Source organism: Tachypleus tridentatus, chromosome 2 (assembly GCF_004210375.1).
Source record: "Tachypleus tridentatus isolate NWPU-2018 chromosome 2, ASM421037v1, whole genome shotgun sequence".
NCBI lineage: Eukaryota > Metazoa > Arthropoda > Merostomata > Xiphosura > Limulidae > Tachypleus > Tachypleus tridentatus.
Genome location: NC_134826.1, coordinates 33,771,092 through 33,786,624, shown reverse-complemented (window position 1 = coordinate 33,786,624; position 15,533 = coordinate 33,771,092). Strand labels below are relative to the sequence as shown.

The 15,533-nt window shown below is 32.6% G+C and overlaps 1 protein-coding gene across 3 annotated transcripts in view; it reads left to right on the top strand.

Annotated features, from left to right (window-relative positions):
* Positions 1-15,533, top strand: part of LOC143240601 (DNA-binding protein SMUBP-2-like) — an 89,514-nt gene that overhangs the window by 49,127 nt on the left and 24,854 nt on the right. For all 3 annotated transcript variants that reach the window (XM_076483323.1, XM_076483317.1, XM_076483315.1), the window contains exon 9: positions 3,351-3,448. In XM_076483323.1, the coding sequence (XP_076339438.1) occupies positions 3,351-3,448 (98 nt within the window). The remainder of the gene's footprint in view (positions 1-3,350; positions 3,449-15,533) is intronic.

Genomic DNA, 15,533 nt, shown 5'->3' with positions numbered 1-15,533 from the left:
ATTTTTATGCTCTCTAGAAAGAGAAAAAGTTTATAAAGTAGTTATAATGCAACATTATAAAAAAAGAAACTAGTTGACTGGAAACATTAGTTTTACATGTTTTTTACATGTAACTTAAACCATACCCAATTTGTGTTTCTAATATTCTTATAATATTAAAGTAACTTAATTTTCTGCAAAGAAGTGTTTATGAAAAATTTCTTAGGCATACATGATATGTGGTTATGCAACAGATGTTCCAAAAGATACTTACCTTCTCTTGCACTACAGTTATTACTTGACTGCCAAGGTTTCTTCCTTTGTCCATCTCAACATTGGAGTGTGTTGTTTTTTTATTTGCTTCAGTTCTTTTTTATACCTCACTTAATTGACCATGGCAATATTTGTTTCACATTCATAATTTTTTGTGTGTGTTACAATTACTGGTAGATACTTTGAGCATTTTTCATATTATGTAGGTGATTTTCTTTCTTTTTATTGTTTGACAAGCTGATATATGACATGGATTAACGTGATTATTATTTTCAGCACAGAAGCAAATCATGTCTCTCCTATCCCAACTCTAATATAGTGTTGCTCAACAATTGGAGGGAAGAAAGTCACTGTTGAAACTGTCAGTCTGCTTATTGTAATGAGATGTAGACATTATGCATTTTGGTGGTGTTTCTCCAAGGGGACCTGAGGCTTCAATTGGAAGCAATCCTGGACATTCTGGAGATAATTTATATCTGCTTTTCCTGCACTTTCTTTTTTTCTTAGCTTTTCAGGAGGCCACTTCAGTACAAGCTGCTTTGGGCTCTTTCTTTTCTTCAGCTGGTCCAACAAGCTTTTGATGGTTGATAGGTTTGAGAGAGGATACTTAGTTTTTCCTCCATCCACTGCTTTGGTTCATGCAGGCAGGTTTGCAGCTCATATAACTGAGCAACCATGCCAGAACTATGGTATTTAGCCTATCACTGCCAGGTAGAATCATATTCTAACTCTCAGAAAATATATCTGCTTCTTGACATTGAGAGTTCTAGAGCATACTTTATAGATAACCTGAATAGATCAATACCCTTTTGTGGGACAGTGGTAACTGTATGAGCTTACAACCCTAAAGTACAGTGTGTTTTCCTAAAACTAAGCTCTGGTGGAAGATTCGCAGGATCACCAAGTCCGTGAATGATGAGCTGGACCAATTATTTAGCTTGCACATTGGTTCAATTGCAAGCTTCCACATTCACCCCTTTTGTTATTACTGTCTCAGTCATCCTTGGCTTGTAGTTCCACCCATATTTGAGGGTACTGATATCAGAATAGATTCTGTCCATATCCAAGGGTTCCACTGTTCATTTGGAATGTGGCCAATGGCATTGGTAATTAGTGTATTCCTTTGGGGTCTGTGGGTACTTGGCTCTGAGAATTTCTATATATGTGGTAAATCTTGACCACAGATCTGTAGACACTACAAGTCCTTGCAGATTAGTCATATATTTCACATCTTCTCCACCATTATCAACCTAGTTTGTAGTGTTTGTCTATGGTAGATTCTTGGATTTTGTAACGTAGTTATAGGACTATTGGAGTTTGGTTGGTTTAGAGGGTGGAAGTAGAACTGTATCAGCTATTTTGGTTTTTTTCCACCTTTGGTTTTTTGGGCCCAAGAAGACAGGAAATTGGTATCCAGTCATTGGTTTTGCTTGTCTATATTATTATGTAAATTCTCCAAGGTTCAGAAGTGACTCATTTCTCACTCTGAGTTGGTTTTTTAATAAAATTGTGGATGTACAAGTTCAGCATAGTTGGGTTCTACTTGCACATTGCTACAGTGAAGCATTCCACAACCAAAAAACGTTTTATGCACAAAGTTCAGGTACTGCAGTTCAAAGTTTTTACCTTTAGATTAGCATCAGCACCACATGGGTTTATCCAAGTCATATTCCCTTGCCCTGTGTCCATACCATTTCATGGATGGCTAGTTACTTCTGGCACAATCACATCAATTATCCAAACATCTCACTCAGATTCTTCTTTCACAAACAACCACAGCAGGCTTCATTCTTAGAGCTGGGACATCTGTCATTGCTCCAACTCAATGGGTCATTAGTCTGGGTATTTTTGCATTGTGTATCTCAGTTGGACTCGGCCACTTTCATCTGGCTCCAATTAATGAAACAGAAAGCTTGATTCTCTTACTTACACTTCATGAATGGTTATCTTTTGGGAATGTGGGTATCATTCAAATCTCTCATGCTTTTGGGACCAAGTACACAACAGATCTTTTCAATAGTTTTTATGTGACCAAGGGATCATAAACATTGATTCACTGGATTCCCTACTTTTTATATTCAGGATTATTCTTCAGTCTCAAGTTTAAATCAGGCCAATACTAATATATGAGTTTCTCTGTTACCACCTCATTCAGAGATCTTCACTAATGCCTCACTTCAGGAAAGGGGTGCATATCTTAATGGTTAAGAATTCCATGGTCTACACATGGGTAATGAGGCTTCCCTACACAATGTTTTGGAACTTTTTACTCTTCTGAAGGTGGTTCCTTATGATCTGGGCTTATTAAGGGGAAAATCATCACCTTCACTCTGATAATTCCATAATAATGACTTGAATCAAGGGGCCACTTGATCAGGGCTTCTTGTTTTTGAATCTTGTATCTTCTTTTCAGGATCACTCCTATTATGTTAAATTATTAGCTTGCCATATTCCACAGGTAATAACTGTAGTAGCATATCAATTATTTTGACCTAAGCAGATTGTCCTAACAGAATAAATACTTCATTGTGAGGTTTTCTGTTGGACTTCTCATTTGAAACACTGATTTGCAGGTTGGCCAGTTTTGGGAACACCCAAGTACTAGCAATTTGGTCTTTGGTACCTCGTCTTTAGGCTTTGGTAATGGATGCATCCCATCAGGATGGGATAGGATTACATCTGTAAGCCTTACCTACAGTTTTTATATTACTCAAGGTACTTAGTATGATTTGATCCAACTTGTGGTCAGGTCCTGTTACTACCACTGTATTGACAGTTACACCATGGTTTCTACTTAAGTACTTTTAGGAGTGCCCAGCTCTTGTATTAACTTATTAATGGAAAATATTATATATGAAGAAATTATTTGACCACTAGTAATTTCAGTAATAATAATGATAAGCTATCTCCTTCTTATAAGAACTTAGTACTGGTCAAAATCTAAGTGTGTCTGTGATATATCCTTTATCATTATCATATCAAAATCAACTGATCATCGTTTTTGTGTTAATTCAAAAATGCTGGTATAATTAGTGCTCATATATTAACTTATACCATAAAATTTTAACCCTTATAAATTATTTGTATTTATATTTCAGGCAGTTGAAGCAGCTTGTTGGATTCCTCTTTTGAGAGCTTCACGATGTGTTCTTGCAGGCGATCATCTTCAGTTGCCTCCAACTATCATATCATTAGAGTAAGTGAATATTGAAATACTGTGGTTTAAAGTTAATTAAAATTAGATCTTGTTAACTGTTTACAAATATGTGAAAAATAACTTAAGAAAACCTCCTACCTTTTTTTTAACTTCTGCTAGTGAAGAGTTTGCATACTGATTAGTAAAGGCAAATTGCTCAAAAAAGCTCACTTTCATTTATTTGAAATTTATTTCTTTAGGCCAGTCTCTTGAACAGATGCTTTTGTTAACAGTATATCTTACTGTTTACACCAACTATGTTGAATATACAACTTGAAACCTAAAATCTTTAAACTATTTACACACTGTGTCTTATCTTTTTATCAGTTACAGTCTAAATTCATACTTATAAATTTCATTATTTTTATATATGTAACACCTATAAAGGTGTTGTTTTTCTCATATAACATATGATCTATTTGAACCAATTTTATTTTTCTGTTTTACTACCTTAATATTACAAATGAAGGTTTAACTGAGCAAAATATTCTTCTTGCTATGAATAGGTTGAAATATGTGTTATGACTTTTTAGGGAGTTGTATTCAAACATTAATTGAACTATTTTATTTTCATGGTATATAAATAAACTTGGCATCAAATCCTAGTTACTAAATCAGATTTTAATATTACAGAAATTTTACATTCTTTATGAAGAAGTATTTTTAAATATTCTTATTCTCATCATATGAGAATTGTGACATTTGCTTCTCTGTATCATCTCTTTTTTGATTTGTTTACCACTCCTCAAAAATTATGAGATTTAATATATATAACTCATAACATTGTTATCACTTAGGCAAACCAAAATATTTCTCATCTGCAATCTCATTTGATTACAGAGCTGTAAAATAGAAAATCAGATCTCTCTTATCATGTCCATCTGTCACATTTTCTGTTTTACAAATTGCCTATTGTTCTCTCTGACATTTTGTATTATATTATTTATAACCAATAGAAAGCTAAAGTTTTAATCTATCACATAACATATTACATTTTTTCTGTATTGAGAATTGTCTATTTCACTCCTAGTTCAAACTTTATTTGTACGGGAAACACATCAATGAACTTAGTTGAATTTAATGCCTCTTATCACATAGTGAGAAACTCTGAAGAATTATAATAATAATTAAATATTGTTTGATTTTAACATGTTATTATTCTGTGTTATTGGATGAATTATTTAATGAAATAAAAGTTAGTATAGTACTACCATTAGTATAAAAAGAAAAAAGTAAGGTTGAGCTTTGTTGATAGTAGACAACAACAATAAAATATCCAGGTATTATATTTCTTGTTTTTCATGTGTATTCATTAGTTGTTATTATGGAAGGGACTGAAAGGTAAAAATTAGAAATTTATCACATTAGATAAGGTGATCTTAAGTAAGATAAAGACAAAATTATAATAAACATTCTTCATGAGTCATGCTCACAAGCAGTCTCCTGTGTGCTATGTAATTTGATAGGGGTAACGTCAGCAACACTTGCCAAATGATTTTCAACATTATCTGGTAAAATATTTGTTAGACATTCTTCAAGAGGTAATAAAATTAAAAAATGTAAGTAGAAACAGATATGTACTGTTATGAGGTTTAAGTTACCTGGGATAAACAACTGTAATTTCGTGTTACAATTTAAATTCATTCTGGAAAAGAAAAGGAGCAGCTTAGGTTTTTCATATTTTCATGGTCTTTACGAGAATAGTCAAACTGACTGACCTTGTATAGAGTTAGGATAGAGAAAATAACAAGTTTTACTGGAAAAAAAAACGTTTAAAATTTATAAAGGAGGTTTTAGAGATTATGCCAGAAATTTAAAAATTTCATCTGAGTTAATGTATTTTTAATCTTAATATGCAAATCACTGCACTCTGAGCAGTCAATACTTTGACTCCATATTTCATGGAGAGATGTTTAGTCTTTGAGACAAGTAATGCATACTGAAATCTTGTGAAGATTACCATAACATATTAGAAGTTATTATTATTAAAACCAGAGGTCAGATTGGGCTCATAAACTCTCTAATTCACTCAAGCCCATAGCAAGAGAGATATATGAACCAAATACCAAAAGAAATGAACATTTGATGTCATGAATACCATTGAACAAAATGAAATCTTGTGCTCTGATTCAAAATATTAGAAGGGTAGTTCATACTCCTAATTGTAGCATTTATTTCTAAAAGAAAAATAAAATTGCCACAAGCAATAAATGCAACATGAAATGGAGCAAAAAAATAAGTGGAATATATGGTGCAGGTTGTCAGCTGTATGAATTTGAAAGGTCATTAAACTCTTATTAACTTTGAAGAAAAATTTTGAGATGAAAAGAAAGTAAAGATAAATTACAAACAAAATGTATACAGTGTGTAATTATCAGGTGTAGGTCTGAAGAAATATATGCTGTGATCAGTATAAAAAAGAAAATTCTTGTGAACGTATTCTGTATATTGAAGATTAACAACAGAAGAATACCAAGAAATTTTTAAAAAAATAACTGAAAGGAATAGGAAACAATAAATGAAGTAAAAAGGGATGGGAGATAAAACTTTTCAGAATGATGTAAATCTTGAAATACGTGAGATACTGGATGAAAACAAGTTTTTTGTTTTTTTTTTTTATTGAGAAAGCAATATTGAAAAACAACTGAGTAAAACTTTGAATAAAATTGTAGTATGATAAATAAGACTAAGTATTAGGAGCATTATAAAAATTTAGAAAACAGGAGGTAGAAATAGAATGATGTAAATAAAAGCAAGAAAAATAGGGTAAAGATTTCTACTGTAGCAAAAATAAAGTGTGGTAATGTATTAAATGGTATAAAAAATGGATGAAGAGAAAGAGAAAAATATTGAATTTGTAGTGAAAAGCAAGAAATTGTAATACATGTACGAAATAGTAAAAGAATGGAAGGGACAAAAAAATGGATGAAAATCAGATGATTGAATATGGAAATTATTAAATGATAGACTAGCAAAGGTATTTGGCAATGGCCTATGATCACCAGCTACTTGCATTGTAAGTAGGTAACATCACTTCATCATGCTTCATTCCAGATATAGAACTAGTGGATGAAATTGTTTGAAATTGGACAAGAACTTTCCTTAGATTATGTAGTTTTAGAAAAGTAAAATATTTAATTTTGATATTTTCTATTATGTTTATTAAACATTTGTTATTTAATACAGTTATTTACACTCAGACCTGGAATTGCTCACCTACAAGGTGATTTTCGTATGAAATACAAAAGTACTATATTTTACTGTATAGTTTTCACATTTCATTTAAATAATCTCTACAACCTATAGTGAAATTATAGAATGGAAATATATTCATACTTTTTATCTCTTCATTTAATGATCTTAAAATATCTACTTTGAGTTATATGCATACTTTCACATCTTAAATTTTTCACTTACAAGAAAAGTACAAATTGGCTCTAAGTTCATAATGGTATACATCTATTTATAGATAAATTAACCTTTGAACCGTAACTAACTACTGTCCACATACTTGTAAGTTGTAAAACACTCGGAGAACATGCAGCTCACATTGTGCTATCATTATATATGCTATATACATTGCATTAAACTAATGCAAGCAGCTTGCGTGCATGCCTTGTGAAACATTTTTATTTCAATATTATTATTATTATTTATTTTACTTTATTTAATCATAACTAACCTAAAAATATCCTTATTTATACATTTTGGTTACTTTTATAATTATACATGAAGAATAAAGATGAAAAACAAAAAATAAAATACTTTTTTTTTGCTCTAACTTGTCAAAGAGAGTTAATCTTAATTTGTTTATACTGTTTATAGGATAGTAATTAACCATTTTTATTTAATTAAATAATGCTATAAACAAAATAGACTAAAAAGAAGAAAAATTCCCCTACCTCCAAAAAAAGTTTCTGACTTTCTAACTCCATGATAACAGTTGTTATAAATACATCCAAACTAGTGGGAATGATGTTCATAATTTAAGTAAAATTGACATTTAATGGTTCAGAATGTAGTTATACAACACATTATTTGATAGATGCAAACCTTAAGTTTCTATTGGTTATAGTTAATGTTATGAATGAACTATTCACAAATTATGAAAGAGAGGGTGTGGCAGGAGAGATATGATTTTCTCTTCAGTAAATCTAACCACAGTTGAAGACATAAATGTGATTTATCTGATCAATGATGATTTTATAGGTGATAATGTAAGTTTAAATTTGTACTTTTTCAAGCAATGGTGGATAAAATAGGGAGGATGGCATACTAAAAGAAAATGTGTTGTGTCACACTAGGGGAAATTCAGGATTTTTTAAAATATTGCCACGTAGTATTAAGAACTTCAAACTTGCATACTATTAAAATATGGATCATTATTCATTCTATTCTTATTCATATAATGTAAAGAAAAAGTAGTTTGATAAAATTTTGAATGTAAGACACTAAAACTGTTTGTCATGCACAGTAAAAAATATCAAGATGGGTAAGATTAAAGATGCCACACTTTTTAAACACATTTTTGTGGTTATTACTGAGTTACATTCCAGACTTAAAGAATGGGCTCTTTAAAAAATATATCTTCTATGACAGTTACAAAATTTCAAATCCTGAGAAAAGGAGTGCATTGTCTTCTCAGAATGTGGATGTTTTATTGAGCCACGATTAATAGATTATACATAAATCATTGTATCATGGTAGCCAAGTAGCTCATTTTAATTGAAAAAAAAAAGTTTGGTATATTATTTAGTGTTAAAAATAATTTGAAAAACAGTAGATTTACATAATAATTGTAAATATGAAAATTTGCAGTGGAACAGATAAAAATAATTGCAATTCATATTTTTTAGTATAATATTGATAATTTATTTTCATATGTGTATTTTGTTGGAGAACTTGGGTGTTTTTTTTTGTAAAGAATTGAATGCATATTTGTTCCAAAAAAAAGTAAAATAAATGATTCTCAAGACATCCTGTTTGTAGGTAATTAACTTTTAGCTATTAAAAGTAGCTTAAACATGTGGGGAAGAATCATAGTGTAAAACTATTATAGTAGTTCTGTTCTCATTAACTCTCACTTCAAAGTTAGTAGAATTTAGCAGACTTCCAGTAAACATTACAAGTCTTTTGTACACAAAAAATTATATTTTATAATGAAATGTTTCTACTAAAAAGTGCAAATTTCTTTTCATGTTCAGATAAAAATACTTTTGTTCATCAAAAAATTCTTTTTATTTGTGTAATCTCTACAACTTCCTAAATAAAGTTCTAAATAATTTTTTTAGTAAAGCTTTGCATTTTATCTGGTATTTTCTCTACCCTAATTCTATACAAGGCTTGTCAATTTGATCTACCTTATATCCACAAAAAAAATTTGAAATCTAAATTATCCTTTTTTTTTCCTTCTTGTATAACTTTAGATTTTAATATCAAACTATATATGTTTACCCTAAATAGCCTTAAACTTATAACACCATACAACTTTGTATACTTGAATCATATTGTTTTATTGCCCTTTGAACTGTGTCTAACTACAGTTTGTTTATACAAGTTGGAAACCATGTGGTGAACATGCACAGACTACTTGTGAGTATACTTCATGGAAAGTTACAACTAATAAACAAAGAATTTGCAAAAATAAAGTATAATATAGGGATTATAATGTCAAAAGTACAGAAACAAGGTAAGGATGAAAACACAAAACTGTACAAAAATCACTGTATAAATAGCCAAATCATTCCAAGAATAACTTTTACTTACAATGTTGAATTCCCATCAGTTGCATGAATTCAGATTTGAATAAAAGCATTTAAACTGAATAGTGTTATACAATTCTGCAGTGGCTAATAATAAACTTCTAAGGGTGATTTAGTGGCTACTAACATAGGTAATTCCCACATGATAACTTACTTATTATTGTGGAATAGCTTTTCTTGACAACTATGGCTCTCTATATGCAAAACTTTCACTTGCCACTAGTGTTGTGCTACCACCTAAATCCATGTGTTTGCACATGTTACACAGGGAGAGTGACATGCCCTCATAGTGCAGCCTACTCCCTCTCTACTATAGAACCAAGTGAATTTGGTAGTTGAAGTACAGACATGTTTTGATCTTGCTTGTTTGTATTTCATTTTATTTTGTATAACTAGTTCAACAGTTACTTAGATGCTTTTGTATTCTACATTATTCCATGATAATTTTTGTATTTGTTTTACCCAGTCAAGCATCTATTCTTTGAATTTTCAAAATAGTGTTATAACTACTGTTGCTATTGTAACACTTGCCACTGTACAACAACCCTCATTTCTATGGTTTTGGGCCCCAGTATTTCAGCAAAATGGTTTTGACTTTCTTTTGCTCCGAATTGAATTCCATCATGTAGCCTGATCAGGCTCTTGTACCAGGGCCATGTGTACCACCCTCAGGTCTGGCTGAATTGTATGATGCATTTTGAACAACCTTTTACCCGCTATTAGAATAGAATTAGATACTGAAGGTCTAAACATCATTCTCTACTTTATTTTAATTAAAGTTTTAGTACGCATATTGGGTATCTTTAGAATACATCAGTATCACCTTTGTTCTTGTCTTTGGGAGTGTCAGATCTTTTCGGTCTGCACTTCAACTTTAGGTTTAGTTTAGACGACTCCTGTTTTGGTTTAGTAGTCATAAGCATTGACCATCTTCTGTGTTCCCAGAATCTATAATTTTTCTTTGTCACATGGACAACTGGCTGCTTTTGGATCCATCTCTACAGGATTTCACACTTGTGCTTTTTTTCAGGAAAGCCACATGTAGAAGTTGGCTTGTTTTGTTAGAAAAGTCTTTTCTTGTCCGACCCAATACCACATTCTTTTTAGGGTTTTATTTAACTCCTCCTGTTTATGGACTTGATCTTCGTTTTAGTTGTATTCAATGAAACAGTTAGTTATCAATACCGAATCTTCTTCATTTGCTGCTAATAAGGTTTTATCACTAATGAGGACTTGGGCTTCTATAAAAACTCTTATTTTCTTGGACTGCACTGTTTGAAGAACTATCAGTGGCTATTGCATGATTTATAGAATCTCATTTGGGAACCTTGAATTCCATTTTCATCTTCTCTCCCTCTCTTCAGATCATTTTTGTTTGGTGGTTCTACAGGGAAGTTACCATGGCTGGCACTCCTCTTTCACTTCCCTGTCCAATGTTGTGCATTTTACTGGATGTATCTCATAGGTTAAGGAACATGTATGGATTTTCTCATGAGGTTACCTTTGGTCTTCAATTAGATCAAGGTTTCATATTGCTCTTTTGAGTCTTCTTGCAGCAGTTTGTTAAGTATTGGATCATTTACTTCTTTTAGTACAGAGCAAGTTGGTCGTGATTCATTTTGACTATTTGACCTTTGCATATTTCAGTTACCTATTAGGGATCACCCATTCTCATTCACTTTGTTTTCAAACATTAGAACTTTTTTTCTTCTGAGTCCACCCATTCCACATTTGCCTGTTAGCTTGTCACATCCTGGGTGCTCCCATATTTGTTGCATATTTGTTATCTCATCCAAGCAAGATTCTCCCCATGGAGTGGTTCCCAAGTTTGCCAGTGAGGTGCTCTTCTGCTTGTCAAGTTTGTCACCCTCGTCAGAGCCACACTTCTGTTTTGATCTCCAATTCTTCATTCAATGGTCTGGTGAAGAATATTCTTAGTCTAAGTTGAACTGTCAGTTACAGGTATGCCTGTTCTTCTATCTTTTTCCTTCCCCGGGTTTTGTTTGTCGTCCAAGATATTCCATCTGAAATCCTTCTCATTGCCCCATTATGACCTGTACTAATTTTATTTCCTGTTTGCCCAGTGCTTCAGACATTTTCTCCTTTTACTCTTCTTTTATCTAGGTCCCTTTTCTATATTTATTATTTGCTGATGTTTCATATTGCTTTTCCCACACTCTTTTTTCACATCTGACTGTTATATATTTCCTTGTATGTTGATCTGGCTTCTCTGCACAAGTAGCAGCCTTTGTCTTCCATTTTGTCTGCCCTTCTTTGTTAGTGATCTGTAAGAGACAATGGCATATTTTGCCATTGAACTATGCACCATGATTACTTGCTTTCATGTCCTTGCGTTTCTCACCATTCCATATTTTACTTGGTTGTTTGACAGTGATCTGTTTGTATTAACTGTTGTAGATTGTGGCATGGCTGTATGCTTCCTTTTTTTCCTCCCATTTTCTCCATGTTTTTTTCCACTCATTCATATCCCTCTAGATTTTTTCCTTTGTTCCTTCTTGCTCTCTGTTCCTTCAAAAATGGGATTTCATTGTAATTCTCCACCCCCTTACACCATCTTCTTTTGAACCATCGACTACCTGTTGTTTATCCCACCTACTTTGCAACATTTTGCAGTGGTCATCATAGGCTTCATGTGTTAACTTTCAACATATCATGTATCAGTTACCATTGTATTTTCCTTCCCAAGACCTCAACAGCTCTTGAGAGAATTGTTACTTTCATACAGATATTCCTTCTTTCTATTTCTCATTGTATTCCTGTTAGAATATGGATCATTTTCCCTTCCTGTTTCATGCTCTCTAATGTTAATTTGTATGACAGCTTCCTCCTTCAATTCCAGTTCCCTCCTCCTTTACCATTGTAGTTCTTCTACATGTGACCTTTTCTTGTGGCCTTTACTGGTTGGATTCACCAACTCATTCTGTTGGCTTATTCTTTCTTGTTTTAACTTTTTACAATCTGTTTTCACTTTTTCCCTCTCACAATATCTGTTGTCTCAACCTATCCATGACTGCTTCATTTCCTCATCTGTTGGTGTAGATTCTTCCAGGCCAGATGGTATAACACACTTCACAATTTCATCAGAAATTATTTACATCTGGCCATCTCTTCCTCCTCCTCTTAATACCAGTTAATGTCCAGTGCCATACTACACACCTCATTTCAATTTTGAGTGAATAAGTTGTCATTTCATTTATTTCCATTACTTACAGTGGCCTTATGCTTTATATATGATCATACTCTGTGGTGAGTGTATTCTGTCCAGTATGCATTTCTACTGGGGACTTCCATCCTACTACCTGCTGGATGTCTGTTCCAAAGTGGTATTTTTTTGAATAGGAACTGAACCAGCCATCATAATCTGCACTCTATAGCCTTTAAGTTCTATAACATCCACCACTGAGATGGGATGTTCCACAATAGAGTTAGTAGGTTCATCCTTGTGGTGTATTTTGTCATAATTATGCCTATCCCAGACTGTGTCAACTCATAGACTATCATGAGTAAGCCAGGGAAAAGATTGCTGTCCATCCCTTTGTTCCTGATTGCATACATCAAGTTTGACCTGTTTTTAAAAATAGGGTTCCATAGTTGCTCATTACACTTTTTCTGTTGGTACATTCCTTCAGACTCCCCTCTGCACTATCTCCCACCTCTCTCTTCTAGTAGAGTTTGGGAGTTTTTACCAGCTTCTAGCTGCTGGAGTGATGAATTATTACATATTCTTCTTGAGTTGAGATAGGATGGTGATATTTTGCTGCTGTAGATGGTGTGCCCTTTCTGTCTACTGCAGACTTGATGTACAATTCCAAATGCAGCCTAGTGATAGACTGGATGATTCTGTCACATGCAGTCCACCCTCTCTGATGGGAACCCTCCTTTCTACGACTGCATGAATGTCAGTACCTGGGTATTCTGGTAGTGGTTGGAGCTGGAATGGCCACCTTAAGTCCTCACACATGTGGTTGAGCTATGACTCTTCTACTAGTGCAGACTGTATGATACATCACCAATGTTGCATTGTTTTGAACTGGAACTGACCCTCCTACTGTTAACCAGATATCGGGTTTCTATGTTGCTGGCATTGGTTATGTAGTGCATATGCACACTTGTGCTGACCTGGATTTTTGGAAAAGAAGTTATATTTTCCTTTTTTAGCACAAACAACTCTTATGTAGCTTTGCATTTAAGTCAAATCAAACACTTTTGATTCCTTGGTCTTATCTGAATACAGTAGTGAACCTCCTCCTACCATGGCCCAAACAATTCATTCCCAGTGCTACTTGATTTTGAACAGGAGTTGACCCACTAATTATGGTCTGTCACACCCTAGCCACTCTATACCATTGAGCACATCCAAGTTTTTTTGGATGTGCTTCTTTTTATATCCTTTAACAACACATTTTTCATGATAGATGAGAAGCACATCTAGTAAAGATAAGGTGCAATCTCACAAGTGTATTTCTCTACACAGAGATGTCATACTCCATAGGCAACCATCAAATGCTCTTCAAAGGGGTACTCATCAAGGTAACTTTGCACTGGATTTTAGCTTACACTTCCCACTCATTCTCTATATTTTTAGTACTTCCATTTGCATAATCTTGAAGTGAAAATTGGGTATTATAGTAGGGAGGGAGTCAGCTGTGTTAGGAGGATATATAGCATTTCTATTGATAGAAGATTGTTGCATGCTATAATGTAGCTGTAACATGTGCAAACATATATGGATATAGTTTGGAACATAATGCTAATAACATTTTTTTATAAAGAGGATAGCAGTTATGTGAAAGGCTATTATATGAATAGATGTAACTATTGTAAATATATTTTATGTGTAGGAAAATGTTAACTTTTGTATATTTATCCCTACCTTCTTTCTGTACTTTTTAGCATTATCATCTTTACATCATATCATCCTTACATCATTCTTAATTCTTGCAACTTTTTTATTACTTGTTCCCTGTCTTTTTTTTTTTTTTTTGAAACAGTTTCATTGAAGTAGTTTGATAAATAAGCATTTTTTTATTATTGTAATTTAATGGCAAGATATATTGTCAATTTCTTATCAGTTTCATCAGTTTTTGAATTATACTGGGTGTTAGTGAAGCTAGAATGGCTCTTCCAGGGTGGTAAAAATACCTTGGAGCATGAGACTGATGTTAAAGGGTCATTAAATTAAGCTGTGCTTTCCAACTTCATCCTAGCTCACTGTATATGCATAAAATTGACTCTACAACATACTTGGGTTATGTCGGTTAATCAGGAGAACATCATGTAAGTCCAAGAAAATGAAATATGATACCATGTATACTTACATAGCTGCCAGGCTTAGACCCACTGAAATGTTGGAGAAAGGAGACCTATATATAGTATATTGTTTTGATAATTAAGAAACTGGTGTTTTTAAACTAAGACATCAATAATGTACACAGTCTGTCAGTTGCATACTTCATCTCTTTGATACCTTGAATATTAATTTAGATTATTCTTTCAGTATTGATTTATATTTACTGAAATTGTTTTGACAGATATTATGTTTGTGCAATAAATAATTGCTACATAAGAACAACTTTCACTGCTATCTAGAAACTAGCAGTGAAACTTATTTATGAAACATAGAAATAATGCATGTTTATAAACTAATTTACTGCTAAGTAGTAGTTTTTATGGTTTCCCAAAAAAATGCATGTGGTAGAAGAACAGAATAATATTACTTTTATAGAAGTTGTGAAACCTAAAAAGTTTCCAATTTTTACATTTTAGTTACTTTTATAATAAGAGATTAACACACATGAAGATAAAGTAATTATCTCGGTCTTTTATTTGCTGTCAATTGATGGTGACATTTAACCATATTTTTTTATGCTAATGGTTCTACTGCACTAAATGAGTTTTCTCTAATTAAATAGTGCTCCATAGAATACAGAATCTGAACATGCAACAAACAGAATGTTCCATAACTATCACAATATATCTGGCTTTCTAACTGTGCAACAACAGCTTTTAGAAATTCAGCTGAATTTGTCAGTGTTTCTCATGATAAAAAAGTGAAACTAATAATTTTCTGTATATAAAAAATTGTTATGTTATTTGACAGGTTTAAACCTTGGCTTTCTATTGGTTATAAATAATGTAGTATTGAATGTTAGAGAACATTGCTGGCAATTTCTGAAAGATTGGATATGGCAGGTGGGTGTAGCAAGAGATGTCAGATGTTATTGCTGTCAAGCTAAATAGGATTTAGGGCAACAAAAAAATTTGTCTGAGAAATGACAGTATTATAATGAGTAATTTACTTT